Source organism: Nansenia antarctica, assembly GCF_963989245.1.
Source record: "Nansenia antarctica genome assembly, chromosome: 4".
NCBI lineage: Eukaryota > Metazoa > Chordata > Actinopteri > Argentiniformes > Microstomatidae > Nansenia > Nansenia antarctica.
Genome location: NC_137689.1, coordinates 24,393,965 through 24,411,464, shown reverse-complemented (window position 1 = coordinate 24,411,464; position 17,500 = coordinate 24,393,965). Strand labels below are relative to the sequence as shown.

General features: G+C 42.4%; 1 protein-coding gene across 1 annotated transcript in view; it reads right to left on the bottom strand.

Annotated features, from left to right (window-relative positions):
- Window positions 1–4,131, bottom strand: part of LOC308156565 (unconventional myosin-VIIa-like) — a gene marked incomplete at both ends in the record, with an annotated part of 292,311 nt that extends 288,180 nt beyond the window's left edge. Inside the window, 5 exons of the mRNA XM_080529937.1 lie at window positions 1–40; window positions 401–543; window positions 1,035–1,156; window positions 1,522–1,706; window positions 4,021–4,131. The exon at window positions 1–40 is cut by the window's left edge and continues 74 nt beyond it. Of these exons, the coding sequence (XP_080386063.1) occupies window positions 1–40; window positions 401–543; window positions 1,035–1,156; window positions 1,522–1,706; window positions 4,021–4,131 (601 nt within the window). The remainder of the gene's footprint in view (window positions 41–400; window positions 544–1,034; window positions 1,157–1,521; window positions 1,707–4,020) is intronic.
- Window positions 4,132–17,500: the final 13,369 nt, after the last annotated feature.

Here is a 17,500-nt window from a genome sequence, read left to right as displayed (position 1 = left end):
GCATGCAGTAGAAGATATGGTAGTTCCTTTCATCTGCATTCTGAAGAGAGAAAGAGAGAAAGAGAGAGAGTGAGAAAGAGGGGGGGGGGGGGGCAGGGAGACAGAGACAGAGAAGGGGGTTTGAATCTGGAACATGGGCTTCCAAGACCAAGACCCTAAACCTAACACTTCTCTTAGAAAGACAGGCTTTGTCTTGGTAAGTCAAACCGGTGAACAGTAGAAGAAGTCCAAAGCCAGACCTAGATAGAGGATAGAACTGGTGGAGGTAGAGCCCATCCTCCGATTTCTACCTCCACCAGCCTCCACTGATAGAGCACTATGTCACCATCAAGGTCTCTGGATATGACTATACAGATGAGGTGGACTATGTCCACTAGGATGATGTCAAACACATTCTCACCTGTCGACACACCCTGGACTTCTCCAGCAGGTACTGTTCTACCTTGGCTCCCTGGATGGCTCCTCTCTTGTTGAAGTGGATGTCTATGTACTTCCCGAAGCGGCTGGAGTTGTCATTCCTGATGGTCTTAGCGTTGCCAAATGCTGCATAAGCGAACACAGAACAAACTAAGTCAATAGGGATAATACGTGAGGATTATGTCTATACAGAATGGCATGGGTGTATTTAAAAAATACATTCTTATTCATTTAATTATGTTATTAGCCCGGCCACTACTCCCCTTCATCGCTGGACCTAAGTACTACGTGTTTGTTTGATTTGTTTTTAGTTTTTACATACAGTGTACATTTACGTTTACATGCAGTATCTACTAGTTACTTTTACTTTTTACACATTACAGTAAACATTTTGTCATATGGTCATTACAGTCCATTTTCTGTCCAATGTTTTTCATTTTAATTGATTCTTAGTTCTTTTTAATTCCACCCCTCAGCTGCTCTTGGCCCTCCTCTCTCGATATACCACCCTCTTTCTCACCCTCCTCTCTTTACACACACACACACACACACACACACACACACACACACACACACAACATTAGGTACGGTACAGTATGTGAAGTAGTTTGTCTGACCTTCCAGTATGGGGTTGGCCTCTAGGACCTGCTGCTCGATCCAGGAGTGCTGCCCGCTGATGGCTGCCAGGAACTGGAGGATCAGCTTGGTGCTCTCCGTCTTCCCCGCTCCCGACTCACCACTGAGGAACACAGAGAAGGAGATGCGTTAGGAACACACACTCTCACTGTTACCAGCACACATTCTCTCTCTTTTTCTCTCTCTCTCTCTCTCTCTCTCTCATTCTCACAACCCTGTATTCAGAGAAACCCAAACTGGCACTAACAGTAACATACCCACACCACCACGCTCAGTGGAAACGTACACACACGCACGCAGGCACGCATACACACACACACACACACACACACGCACAAAGCCACAAAGACACGCATGTACACACACGCACACAAACACACACACACACACACACACACACACACGCACACACACACACACACACACACACACACAGACACACACACACACACACACACACAGACACACCTGATGATGCAGCACTGGTCCTTGTTGTTCCTCTGCATGTTGAAGTAGCAGTTGTCTGCGATGGCAAAAATATGAGGTGGCAACTCCCCAATCTTCTTATTAGTGTAGAGGCGGATCTGGTCCGGCGTGTAGATGGGCAGCAGCTGGTACGGGTTCACCGCCACCAGGATTGACCCTGTGTATGTCTGCAGCGGGGAAAGGTCAAAGGTCAAACAGTTTAGAGTCAAGCCCTGACAAGTACAACATCTAACCACTGGGGTTTCCGCAGCAGAATGATGTCTCACTTTTACAGATCATAGATCATGATCATTCACAGATCATCATTGTGAGTTCTGGGGCCTCATTTATAAAAAAGTACTTGAACGTCATCTTTGACTTTCACGTAAGCACATTTTTCTAAACGGACGTAAGCATTATTTATAAAACGGGCTGAGATGGTTTAAAGTTGCGTACGTGCTTCCTTCTATAAATACCAACGCAGGTAAAATGAACGCAGGTGAATGCGGTTTGTATTAACGCCTGTGATAGCGGCTCAATTATAGCGGCTGAATTAAGACAAGTGCTATAATATTGGGTAGGCGTTCGTCTGGAAGCGGGAGAGGGCAGAGAGGGGTGGCTTCTCGGTAAGTTGCATTTGTAACGTTTGATCATGACAACTAACCAGGCAAATGCTTATACTCAGTACTCAAGTTGTAAAAGAAAATCAGGGGAGTTGGTGGATTTTATCATATGAGGACAATTTTAGCATCCCCTCAGTGTCAGTGACTTCAGTGTCAGTAACTTGGTAAAAATGTCATTGCATGTGTGCATGCCCCCTCGCACCTTGAAATAGCAGTAATACCACATTCATTGATAAAATTACATAAAGTATGGAAAGAGGGAGGCGATTTTGACTGTTTTTATTTCTGGGGGGATGCCATCCCCCCTCAACTCGAGTGCTGCTTATACTGTAATAATATAATGGTCTTATTCTTATCAGGTGGTCTTATAAGAGGGGCTGCTCACTCCCTTTGCGAACTCCCAGACACCGGAGAAAATCCAGTATAATTTAGCTCGTGGCCGGGCAAGGTTCGTTGTGGAACGCACTAGGCATGTTGAAGGGGAGATAGACAGCCCCGGAGGGATATAAAGGAAGACTGAAATACAATCATAAACATCAGTTCCTTTCAAATCTTGAATTAAACTCATTTTCTTGGCTGATAACAACATCGTTAATTTTATTACGAGCCACTTGCATGAATTACAGTAGGCAGTGCGGCTCACATGCCTGTAATAACTCCGCATAACCAGTAGGTCATGTGCGTACGCAAGGTCAATACTCTATGTAGAGCTACGATCGTTTCCGCGGTCAAATTGACTCACGTTGAAATTGTATAAATCACTACGTTGACGTGGTTTTCTGCGTACGACACGGGTAAGATCAAAATTTGATCTGAGTACTTTCTATAAATGAGGCCCCTGTACTGTGGTGATTGTTAAGAGTCATTGCTGTGGAACTGTATTATGAGTCTAACAATGATTCTGGGTGTTCAGAATTAGAGCTATATCACAATTTGAATTTAGAGATCTTGAATAATAATATAATAATAATAATAATAATAATATCGACATCATCAAGAAAAAGAAAAAGGCATGCTCAACTCACAAGTTGAGTTGTGAAGAATGTGTATTTGGCTGCTGTGATCCAGGCTTGATCCACTAAACATCATTAATATCCTATAATGCATATCAGCTGCCACTGTGGATGTGTTTCGGCATCAAGCCGGCATCATGGGATAAGTCTTCACAAAAGCAGCAGCTGATAGTAAATTACCAGCTAGACAGTGTTGTAGAACAACACATTGTATCTCTGTGTAAGAAAGGCTGACAATCAGGGTCCCCATAATGCATTGCATCTCTAAGCCCTAGCCCAAGCCCAAACCAAAGCAGTGTTCAATGTGCTCACGTGTCCAATATTTACGCTTCAACTATCAAAGGGCTCTTAAAAAGCCGGATTAAAGGTTAAATCCAGAGCGGACGGCTACGGCACAGATTACAGCCAATCAGCGTTAGTGTAAAAGACAAGAAGTGAAGGTGCTATGCAATAGCAACGTACAACATTAGCGATAGCATAGCACATCTTTGAAAACGTTCCCGTTCAAACGGGAAAACGTTTTTTAAGTTAGCGTCCTCAGTAGTTTCTGTACTCACCCTTCCACCACAATTGGTCTAAACAGAGAGATAGGGTGACGGATAGGCAGAGGGAGAGGGAAGGGTAGACAGGGAGAGAGAGCACAAAACAGCCATAGGTTGATGAGGGACTGACTGGGAGATCAGGAACCAGTGATACTCTACACTCAAGTGTGTACAGTATAACAAGGATGCGGAGGTCAGGGAGTACAGGTCACACTGTGCTACTCCTCTTTATCAGCATGACAGGGTTCCCACTACTTCTGAAACATCAAATTCAAGCACCTTTCAAGGACTTTCAAGACTCAATTCCCTCAAATAATCACTCACATAGATCACATGCTCGTTGTAGCGGATGAGCAGGTTGCGGAGGATGCCGGCCTCGTTGAGGTCCCCCAGGCGGATCATGTCTTCCACCCCGTGGACAGAGGTGGGGTGCATGGGCTTGATGTTGGTGGCGTTCTGGGGGGAGATGCAGTGCTCCTGAGGTGGGAGGGGGGGAGAGAACCGTTACACGATGCATTGTGTCGGACCCCAGGAAGACTAGCTAATGTCATGGCATTAGCTAATGGGGATCCTAATAAACAAACAAACAAACAAATCAAGGAGAGGGTGAGAACACACTGTTGTGATGGTTACTTGACATTGGACTGCTGGCTCTGAATCAGAAAGCCCTCCGGGAGTCATAAAGGTTTTAATTGGCGCAGAACGTGATTGGAGCCAATTGCATTGCCAGGATGACACAGGGACAGGGAAGAGCACGCCCTAAAGGCCTCTTTTCGCCCTCTTTTTTTGTCTAGGTAGCCAGTTTCTCTCCGCTGATGAAGGAGACAAATGGCTGGGTACCTTTCCAGGTAACTGCATTGAACAATGCTACATTGCTACAAAGGAGAAACAGTTGGGCAACCTGACTAGTGCTCTCGTCCCACAAGTGAATATTGTTCCTGCGATACGACAACCGCTAGAAAGAAACCTGGGGGGTATTCCATCAACGTCGCTAAAGGAAAATCCAGGCTTATTCTTGATCTCGTCTCGTGAGACTTATCAAAACAAGCCTGGATTTTCCTTTAGCGACGTTGATGGAATACCCCCCAGGTCCTCCTGTGGTGATGTGGTGCTTCATGAATCCGAGTTCACATTCTTCTGTCTGGACTCACCCGTCCCTCATCGTCCAGCACCTGGATCTGTCCAGAATCACACAGCTTGACCACGGCTCCGACGGGGACATCAAACTCCCGGCCCGATTTATGGTCCAACCAGACATAGTCTCCCTGGAACACGAGCGCAGACATCAGTCAACCGTTCATCAACCGTTAAAAGGCGAGAGGGAGACGGCCAATGTGGTCCTGCCTAGGATACACATCACAGTACTCTGCAGCACGCAGACACATAATGGGATGGAGTAGAGAACAGTTTGATAGCACACACACACAGTGTGGAAATGTGCCTCGGGCTTCACAAGGACATTAATGAATCATTACGGTACTTTGGGTCTTGTGGGAGCTGTGGTCTGACCTGCAATGCCCTGCCTAATCAATACTTCTGACTAAACACAGACATACAGTAGGGATGAAAGGGTCTTGACAGGTTGGCGATAATCGGATCAATTCATCAGTTTATTCAGCCCCTGTGATCTAAAAAACAGTCACTTTTTGATCTCATGTTTATATTTTTCCTATTTATTTATTTATATGTATTATTCATTGAACCGTGTAAAACCATACAACTTGCTATAACACATAGTGACAGACACTGACAAAAAACATAATAAACTGATAGAATGTAATGAAATGTATGCTACAGTACTGTATATCTTAACTTCAGTGTTTTTTGTATCCGAATTTGTAGGGTATTTCCCACCCTTAACCTAACGCTTCTCACCGTTGCTAGGGAAGAGGGGTGGGGGAGGAGCCTAAATCCTTCTCCTTAAGCTGTAAATGTTGTTGTTTTACCATGCTGGACATGTTGTTACACTGACCAGTCAAATCACATGTGTGATTATGTGAAATAGTCCAAAACACTTTTCATGTTTAGGTCTTTTTTCCTCGTCTTCTTTTAAAAACACTGAAACGAAGAATGCACTGATAGCCTTGAGTTGCCCAGGAAACCCGGTGATTGAATACAGCCCCAACTCAACTTTATCAGTCAAACAATGAAACATCCATTGCAAACCAAATATGCCATGTCAGCAAATGCAAATGTTGACAATACATACTGTATGACATACTAAATATACGACTATATTTCGATATTAGGTCTTGTTTCTAAACAGCACTTTTACAGAGAAAAGTAAAAACCCAACAGAAACAATTCCTCACCGTCTAGTCTAGACCCTGGCATTACAGAGGCTTTACTGGTAAGACACACAGATCTCCCTGGCGGTGGGAAGGAGACTCAGAGCTATGCTCTTGACATTGTTCCTTATAAACCCAGCGAGTTCCCTCCTGAGACTCCATGACCCCCTGAGGCTCCCAGAGACAAACCCAGAGCAGATGATTCATTGATGGGGTTATCTCCTGTTATTGTTAGCATCAGAAGCAGCTAAACATGTCAGTGTCCTCTAGTGGGCCAGACAGAGTGACCTCACAGTCTGACACACCACCACCACCACCACCACCACCACCACAGCCATGTCTCGCCAAGGTGGGATTCAGTGGCATTAACATTTAAATAGAACCACCTGTAAAAGGTCATCCACCGGGTGTGTGTGTGGGAGAGAGATGGTGTGTGTGTGTGTGTGTGTGTGTGTGTGTGTATGTGTGTGTGAGACAGAGATAAATATATGGAGAGGGATAGAGAGAGAGAGAGAGAGAGAGAGAGAGAGAGGGATAGAGAGAGAGAGAGAGAGAGAGAGAGAGAGAGAGAGAGAGAGAGACCAGCTAAGAGGAACAAAGGATCAGTCTCTCCTATGACTCCATACCCATGGCCAACATGCCCTTCCTCCACACTGCACACACACCTGTTGCAGAATGACCATGGTTCAGCTGCCAGATTATTCCAGGACATTAGAAGTCACCATGTGCGGACCCTGTAATGGAAGCCAGACAAAATAAGTTGTCATACAAACATAACAAGGTGAGAACAACGTGTAAGGTAGAAAAGTAACATGTGTAATAAGTAGTGGTCCTCCAGTTGGTAGAGCATGGCGCTAACGACAGGGGGTTTGAGTCCCGCTGGGACCATACAGTGTAATAAGTCAACAAAGAACCAAGAGAAAGCTCCCTGACTGCACTCTAATGGCAAACACAGACACAGACAACCCCATGACAAGATAGGAGAGATGATTCCCTAGTATGAAAACATAATACATTGAGACAAGTCAACAGGGGGCAGTGTGTGTGAGGATGGAACTATTAAATTAGTCTAGACTGCAGCTTGTAATATACAGACTATGGTCTCACAGATTCTCCACAGCAGTTTAGTCTATAATATACATATATATATATATATAAATTATATATACATATATATGTTACGGTACATGTGGGAATACGGTTTATGTCGGCATTTCCGGGGACATGGCAGCATAAAACGTTGACTTGGTACATGCTGGCATGTCTAACCCTAACCCTAACCCTACCCCTACCCCTACCCCTAACCCTAGCCCTAGCCCTAGCACCTAACCCTAACCCTAGTTTTCCCACATGTACCATATTCCCACATGTACCGTAACATATATATATATATAGTCATATAGAGTCACTGCTGGGCTAAGCACAGTGTGTATATATATATATATATATATAATATAGGGTTTTACATGGTCCTGGGAGACTGGAGGGCCAAACTGTCTGAGCCTAGAATCCCAATTTAACCCAATTTAATAGGGAAATTAGGATGCATAACACTATAAACCTTTTACGACCGGGGAGTGTGTGAGTGTGTGTGTGTGTGTGTGTGTGTGTGTGTGTATGTGATTTTGGCCGTGCCCTGTAAAGGAGATTATAGGTGTGCTTTGGTGGTGAAAGACATTAATAGACATTAATGGTGAAAGACATTAATAGACATTAATGGTGAAAGACATTAATAGACATTAATGGTGAAAGACATTAAGATTAGCCATTAAGACCATAAGCATCGGTGGAGTTCTAAATTGGTGTGTTTGCTTAAGTATTTGCTTGTGGTTAGACCAGTTGGGAAATTAGGCACAAGAGTGATTATTTGGGACTACACTAATAAGCAGCACATATGTAGGCGGGTTACAGTTACTGTTCTGCGCACACACACACACACACACACACACACACACACACACACACACACACACACACACACACACACACACACACGCACAATGCTGACTAACCTCGCTTGTCTATAAATTGACTTCCTCCAATTGTAGCTAATTGTAGCCTACCTCTGCTAACACAGAGGGAGAGACGCACCCACAGACAAATAATGAATGAATACACACATCTGCAGCATGTTGTCTAAAAAACAAGCAAGCTTTACACTCAACACACACATTCCATCTACCAGTATATCTTATTAATGTCAATTAATAGCCGGGTATTTTTTGTCAATAAGTAAATAAATAGGTGAGTTTAGGAGGCAGAGGGGAGTTGTTTTAGTTGGCTGTGTGGGCTGTCTCAGACTGCCTTGAAATTCTCAGTGCCTTTCTCCTAGTGTTGCTAGGGCAACTATTATAATAACACATTGCCCGCAATGCATCACAGCCAGCTTCACATTGGCAGAAAAAGCCTTGGAGATCCATATGAAATTGCAAAATGGGACCCCACTTGAAAGAGATCTACATGATATAAACAATGGATCCATTTTGGAATGAATATTATCTTTGTTTTTTATAGGGTCTCTGATTTGCATAGGAATCAATTACACACTGTGTAGGGGTCGGAACACTTCCCGAAGGCAGTACACTAGTATATGTCCCTATAGTATTCTCGGGAGTTCTATACAAATACAATTTGAGTGCATTCATATGTATTAATATAGTGTTCTGATGTCTAATAAGAGATATTCCTAGAGTCACTGCTGGGCTAAGCACAGTGTCATGTCTTAACCATGTGGCTCAGCTGGTCATGTAGTCAGGTGAGCGGGGGGGGGGGGGGGGGCTTACTCAGATTCCTGGGGCTAATCCCTCTGCTTATACAACCCATCATTTAACATGGCTGCCGGGTTCACTTCCTCCCTGACAACCGTCCCTCACTGGGCTCTCTTGTGTCTCTTCCTTTTATATACTGTACGTAATGATGACAATGGCTTTGTGCAAGGTAGCCATTTTGGCTCAACAGTTACCTGCAATACAACAGGGAGTGTGTTTGGCCTGGTTCTATATTGGGTCTCAGCTCCCTCCTCTAGATCCTTACCTCATCTTCACAGATGTGAAAGGACTGGATAGGTGAAAGCAATATGGCAGCGTTCTCTAGCCTTGTTCAGAGGCCCGTCATCATCACTGCATGTGACTGAGGAGGAGGCCACAGCAGGAACATATGGTATACTGTACAGTATGTAGCAGTGGCACCTCAGGCCTCCATTAGCCCAATAAGTAGATTATCATTGGGTTCAATGTAATCTCGCGTAGCTATACCTCCAAATCACAATGTTCTCACGCCTGCTTGGGAGGTCTTGAGAAATCGTTATTAGCCGTTTTGGTTGAATGGAGCCCTAGCTATAAGAGGTCATATTTTGATTGGCTTTGAACAGAAGTGATGTTTCAAGAACAATAACCCCCTTCCCTTTTTCTGTACTCTTGAAAGGAGCAAATTAGTCAGTGTTAGCAAATTAGCTAACATTGCTAGCAAGCTATATTTTTGAAAATAGACATTGCTGAAGTAGTTTTATTTTTCCTGGAATTATAATTTGGTTGTTCTAACACTACCCACATGGGGGTCAGTGAAGATGTTTAGCTGTTCTGTTTTGAGGTGGTCTTCATCCCTCGCTAACACACTTCAATCAGGGCACTTACGTTGGATTAATCAAATGTAATGAAAATTGAAATACATTTAAGTTTGGTTTAATTGGATGGCTTTGCTCTGTATAGCTTCTTGCCTGAAGTTTAACAACATAAAATAGAAAAAATACCCTATGGCAGGGAGCCCCTGACTTATCAAACCCCCCACATAGGTAGGTTAAATACAGAGAGACCAAGCTGGGGCGGTGGTGGCACAACCAACAAAATGGCTGCTTTTAGCTTTGTCCCTGAATATGGGAAGAATGTTTTGCATACGTGTGAAATCAGCTTTCTGTCACCAGAGGGTCCGCCACTTGACGCACAGCTGTCCTGTCTGAACTAACGCAAGCTTCTGCCTTGCTTTCTGCCTCACCAGGCTCACCCCCAGGCTTTCCAAACAAGTTCAGAAGAAAGACTAGAAAACAATTCCATTCAGGAATAATAGTGTTGTTAACTTGTTTGGAACAAATCACAAGTACAATTTCTGAGTTCTAAGACTATTTATTAAACAAAAGTACAGTTACAAGAACAGCTGATGCTGCTGGTTGAAGAGCTGGCTGGAGTGAGTGACCAAGAGCTTGCTGGAGTGTCCGAGAGGAAGTTGGTTTCATCTGTCCCTACCTTTATACCTTTTGGTATGCAAATATAGCTTCAACAATGGCCCTATCATTTTTACTGTAGGGATGCTCGAGGTGTGAAAACTAGGAAGACCTACATGATGTCACTTAGGTTATAGGTCAGAGGGGGAGTCATAGATTACAAGAAAGCCATCTTGGAATGACCACATGGCTTTAACAAAGGTACCCGTAACCGTAACCCTACCCTATCCCCCACAGTCTGGAGGATCCTTATAGCAAAAGGCAAACTATACAGTTTATACATTCTATACAGATTGTGACAGGTACCACCTGTAGCCAATTAGTGTCATTCAAGGCGGGACCTTAGAGGGGAAGTTGGGGTGGATATGGGCCTTTAAGAACCAGGAACACGACTGTGGGCATATCCGTCTGAGAGTTGGTTTATCCCCTTCGGAGCTCTGAAGTTCCCACAGGTAAATCTGTTTGTAACACTAGCCGGGTTAGACGTTTATATTTCTTGTTGTCCCCTCTCATCACGTTGTTTGTAGGTGGGGTAGATCGGAGTGGTTGCCGAGTGGTGCTAGCATACGAGGAAGGGAGAAGTGAGGGTGTGTGTACAGCTACCGATTACTGTTGTCGTACATTATAAGAAGCAAGGTTGAGAAGGTGTTAACGATTGTATTTTGATACAGGTCTAGCCTGACCTGTGCGGTACCAATACAGCGGGCTAGCCGATAGCTGCCGTGGACTCAGGTACTGGGGCTGGTGGTTTACAGAATTGACGCAGCTATAGTGTTAATATGGGTAGATGATTAATCCAACTCCTTTCCCTTTGCCCATAAGAGTGCCCGCTGCTGTTTTGCTCATATTTAATGTTTAGCGTAATGAAAACAAACCATATTGTAATTATGTATAGTGGAGGATGAGCTAAACCTGACGTGTTATTTATTCTTGGATGTGAACCAACTGGTCCTTTTATATTAGTCTCTTTATTTTTGTTGTTTTTCTGTTCTTTGGCTTGAGTGGGGGGCGCCGGCGTGGAGAGGGTAGTCGGGGTGTGATTAATCACTGGGGAACACCTAGCCCACTGTCTGCTGTGCATTATTTGTAGTGTGGTTGGTTGCTGTGAGCCTGCTGCGTGTCTCCCGTGTCTTTGTGGTGTGTGTCCATTTCACAGATTCACTGGTGTGCCTTTCCAGCGACTTTCAGGGTAGTAGTATCCCTCTCTACCGCCAGTCGTCCTACCCTTGTGTTTTTGTCTTACGGAAAGTGTTTTTGTATGGTGTTTTTAGATAAAGTAAATCTTTTTTAAATATAAGTGTTAAATAAAATATGTTTCTATTGCACCATAACAATCTTTCTCTGTTTGATAAATTGGTTTCATGTCTCTGTTCCCTCATACACGAACCTGAGTGCTTTACTTTAGTCCCAAGGACCTCACCTTGTGTCACAAAAAGGTGCCGTTGTCTCGCAGTGAATTCATCTATTGTTTAGCCGCAACCATTCGGGGCCTTGAGTGCCTTATGTCACAAGTTTATGTGTGTGTGTGTGTGTGTGTGTGTGTGTGTGTGTGTGTGCCAAAATATACTACAATAGCATTGCTGATTTGGGTTGTTTGGGTTTAGAGGCATTGTCACATAACTGCATTTGATATTAGCCTGCCATGTCTAAGTACTGCTTTGCAAAGAAACTCTGTTGCAAAACAATTCCATTCAGGAATAATAGCATTGCTGAGTTGTTTAAGTAGGTTAGAGGCATTGTCATATAACTGCATTTGATATTAGCCTGCCTACGTGTAAATTATAATACTGCTTTTCACACCGCACTCCTGCTAAGACAGAGCCTCTTATCCAAAACCACAGGGGCCCACGATCTGGCAAGCCTCTTGAGCATAAGGCTGAGGCCCGCGTCACCAGGTCAAACCACAGTCAGAAGGCATCACTGCCCCTTCGCCACCTAACTTCTGATATGGTTGAGACTAAAGGGATCTTCTTGACCAGCATCCTAGACTAGGTCAAAACCTAAAAGCCTGACCCTGACCATAACCAAACCATTAACCCAAACCAATGTTAACCAATTTGGAAAAAACAACAACTCAGCAATCTGGTTAATCAAAGACCGTCAAATAGGGTAAATGTATAAACAACAAAGTGTATTTTATCTTACGGGATTTCAAGTGTTAATAAGGCACTAGGGCAAGAGACTTCAACATCTGTCCCTCCTAACACTCCTCTTGCTGTCCTTACAGTACACACACATGGATAGTGGACTTGAAACTGCCTTCCACTGCTAATCTGAGTGTATGTGGAGTACTTATACAATGGCATAATGCTACTTAAGTTACAGCAGGAGACCAGGAGACACAGTTTAGAAGTTCCACCATGCAAAAGTACCAGTGTGGCCAGTTTAACTAACTAGTAATAACCAATATGAATTGCATCTACTGTACTGTTGTTTTTGTTAAACAGATCAAATAAACACATTTTCCTTTACTGGAGCTTAACTGACTTTTGGTTGTTTTCTTTTGCTACTGTACTAGCTCTCAGTGACTGCTACATTATGAAAAGCCTAACATGAATAACTATTACTTTGATAGAGGTACTTTCTCCTCATAATATGTATATATTATACTTTGGACTGCTCATATATATATATATATATATATATATATATATATATATATATATATATATATATATATATATATATATATATATATATAGGACCAGTCAAAAGTTTGGACACTTTTTGATATGTATTTGATATACATTAAGCTTCAGCAGTCTCACTGCACAATGTAGGCTTACTCAGTGAATCTATAACATACTTCGTCATTATAATTCAAACTACTGTAACAAAGAGAAGTTCCGTTTGATACATTGTTTGACAGTTGTCTGATAATAAAGGGATATTCTTTCTGACTCAGACCAAGTTTGGTCATGTTACTAGTTCACATTGTGTCACCAACATTACTGATGTCCTGCTTAAAATAATACACATATCTAATACTTTTTTAAAGAAATTAACCCCATTGTCAACATCTACACAGCACACACCTGCTGTACACTTGGTCACACAGACACACACACACGCACGCGCACACGCACACTATATACACACACACACACACACAAACGCACGCACACACACTATACACACACACGCACACACAATGTGTATATAAATGGTCTCTTTTGAGGCCTGGCACGGAGCCTGCTGTGATGGTGAGTGGTCAGTGGAGGTAAGAGGCTTTGAGTTAAAGCTCCTGAAGAGCAGCAGAACTGTGCGCTGGGACAGCTAAGCCCTGCCTGACGCTCACTTACCACTCAACACGCTCGGGTTCCTTTCTCCTCGCCGTCTCTTTCTCTCTCTCTTTCTCTAGTTCCACTCTGGTAAGTCCACAGTCAGCCGGGGGGGTAACGTACCAGTCAATGGGAAAACTAGAGGCAGGCTGACAAGAAGTTCTCTCTCTCTCCTCCTGTCGTGGGTCAGCCGTCCCTGTCAATCCTTTGCCACATGCTCTTTTCCTCCGTCTTCGTCTATCTCTCTGGCTCGCTCTCTTTCTTTCTCCTTCTGTCTAAGGTACCTGTTGCAGCGTGGCATCCCGTGGGGGAGTGACTCTCTCCAGTCTCTCTCTCTCATCCAGTCACTGATCCCTATTAGCCAGGAGGTGGGCTTAGGGAGCAGGAACAGTGGCCAGCTCAGAGGAGAGGAGAGGAGGGGGCAGGGAATGGGGGGGAGCTAGGTCATGGGGTTATTCTTGTAAGTACCGCAGACAGTGTTGGATAGAGGCAGGCATAGATACTACAGCACCCCTCCCAAGAGCTATATCCTGCAGCACACCTATTGTCTATGGAAAAGGTCAACATCCTACTTTTGTGAGTGTGTGTGTGTGTTTGTGTATGTATGGGGAGGAAGGTTAACAGTATAATTGTATAATTTCAGATGGTTTAGGAATAGGGTTGCATTGCAGCCTATGAGGGCTGTGAGATAAACAACATTTCAATCAAAATTCAAAGTTTGTCAACGTTTTTTAGACTTTCAAAAGTGGTTTAATGTTGGATACAATCCTGATTAATTCAATCTGCTACACAAATCAGCGATCCTGCACTGTCGTAGCCAAAATATACAGAAATTCGCAGCCCAATATTGACCATCAATATATATTGACAAATCAAGTTCAAATGCAATAAGGTTTCATCTTTTATTTCAAAGTCATGCCACAAGTTGACATAAAATACAAAAGAAAAATAAATAATTTCAGATTATAACTATAAGATAAGCACAGTGTAACCAAGAATAAAATTGACACAACACAAAAAACACAAAACGTAAGAACATACAGACAAGCATACAGTATAAGATACAGCTTTCAGATGTCTAGCTATCAGTAAACATATCAGCTTAGAACACAGGGTTAAATGGATATATAAAATTAACAAGAGTATAAAATATTGATAAAAGATACTTGTTATAAAGACCGTAGTATCTTCTATAGTGTCACCATGCAGTAGATATTCCAGTCTCAAGTTAATAAACATCAGCAGAAAAGTACAAGAGAATCACAAGCTCATTCGTTGAATGTATCAAGACTCCATCTGGAAAAAAAAAACTATAATACAGAAGGTTTTTCGTGACTTGGTAAATTCTGTCAATGTAAAACAGCCTATATAATGCTATCATAAAGATGACATAACACCTGGCATAACAGTACGAAACTCCATTACCACTGTCCTTTAGTCAAGACACATGCAGCGGTATGCAAGCTGACTAGCTCTAGCTCCTCAGAGACTAGCAAATAAGCTAACCAAACCCATTAGTTTGCATTTGTCTAAACCTGACAAACACAGAGCGTTTGACCATTCTGCAGGAACTGAAATGTCAATATTTTTCTCTTTCAAATTTCAATAAATAAAACGTAACATAAAAACTGTTTTCAGGATTCTTCAAAAATGTATTTATTCATTTATTTGTTCTCTATTGATGAAATTTATTTTTTCCGTTAACTTCACTTGATTCGTTGCATTTTTGCTGAACATTGGCAATTAAAGAATTCCTTCTTCTACAGGATATTCTCTCAAATAAACAATGTCAGGAATATATATTTACATCCATCAAAATACGTGTCCTGCAGTAGTTTTAAAAAAAAAGTCTGTTGCTGCCACTTTCATATACCTAATGTTTAAAATGCTGAATTAAAAATATTAGAATCGGATACTGTAAAACACATGCAAGTATGCAACGTAAGCCTGGAACTGCATATAGTATGAAAGTAGCAACCACCTCTAAAGCTACAACACAAATAAAAAATATATATTCCTTGAAAATCAAACAGTGCGAGCTGATCTGAAGTCATTAGCTACATGCGTTGGCATTATTAGATTCATATAAAATTGCCCAAAGTTTGGAACGTTCCAGTAACGTTCTTGTGGGAACGTGTGTTTAAACTCACTTTGGCATGAGCCATCAGAAAATCTATATACAAATACCATGATATCAACCATTAGGCAACCGGATCAGTGAAATAACACTCCAACCACTCAGGGTCTTACAAGTACCTAGAGTATGTGTTGCTTAACAGTGGAGACCATAACACTTTTGGCAAATGATAATAATGTGCAATGACAATGCAATGAGATTACAACCAGCATCTTAACAAACATACACAAAGTAGTATACTGGAGGCTACAAAAACACTCAAGATGATCTGTACTGTAACTAGTGACTGACTCAAGATGATCTGTACTGTAACTAGTGACTGACTCAAGATGATCTGTACTGTAACTAGTGACTGACTCAAGATGATCTGTACTGTAACTAGTGACTGACTCAAGATGATCTGTACTGTAACTAGTGACTGACTCAAGATGTTCTGTACTGTAACTAGTGACTGACTCAAGATGATCTGTACTGTAACTAGTGACTGACTCAAGATGTTCTGTACTGTAACTAGTGACTGACTCAAGATGATCTGTACTGTAACTAGTGACTGACTCAAGATGTTCTGTACTGTAACTAGTGACTGACTCAAGATGTTCTGTACTGTAACTAGTGACTGACTCAAGATGTTCTGTACTGTAACTAGTGACTGACTCAAGATGTTCTGTACTGTAACTAGTGACTGACTCAAGATGATCTGTACTGTAACTAGTGACTGACTCAAGATGATCTGTACTGTAACTAGTGACTGACTCAAGATGTTCTGTACTGTAACTATAGTGACTGACTCAAGATGATCTGTACTGTAACTAGTGACTGACACTTCACCCAGTGTGGCTTGTCTCGTCACCAGCCACACACACCTCTACAGCAGTCTTAACCCCCTCTATTTTGGCACCTTTGTGTCACCTCCTTTTCATACGTAGGTTCTTAGTACGTCTTACGGCAGACTGTTTTGATGTGGTCAAACGTTCAATAGCTGAGCAATACTGCCTCTGTACTGTCTGTTCTCCCTATCTCCCTCTGTCTCTCTGTCAAACACCCTACCACTTGTGCTGTCCCACTGTATGTAGATAACTCAACACAGAGAGGGCACAGGACAGGGAGAAACATCACCTCAATGGTGGTATCAACGACTGATCCTCTAAATGATAGTCAGTACTTACATTATGATAGTCAGTACGTAACATTATTATGAATGGGTCACTGAAGTACCAAGAGTGACCATTTCAAACCTCTTGATTGATATGATTCGATATGATGTGCAATATTGTAAACATGCTGATTCTTAAAACTACCATTTCCAAAATGTACGATTCAAGAAAGAATAAATATATAGTAACAATAGAACAATACAAGGCCATGGACATATATTTATAAAAGAAAAACTACCCATGCAAGACACAAAGACACAGCGATAAAACTTAGTATACAAATGGAACAATGTGATATTGTTCAAGTAATGCAAACAAGGCGTTGAAACACAAATATGAATAAAAGGTGCGATAGAGAGATCGGTAAATCGATGATCTCCGCGTTACATTCAAAAAGAAATGTCTCAGGAATGATTTCAACTGACGTGGTTCTGTTTCTCCGTGGATCCTCTACATCAATGCTGTAAACGATAATGATTGAAAAAGACACTTGGTCATGACTGGTGACACAGCGCACAATGCTCTTATCAGATCCTGACTAGAAAGGACTCTTTGCGAAGAAAAAAACGAAAAAAACTAGACATGATAATAATACACTATGGGCTCTTATCTCGAAGGCTTACCATTGTCAGAGATAAATAACCCCACGGGAGCAGGTCAAAACAGAGGAGCGACGTTAGCCACGTTAGCGATATACAAGTTAACGGTGTGGGAAGATGAAACCGTAC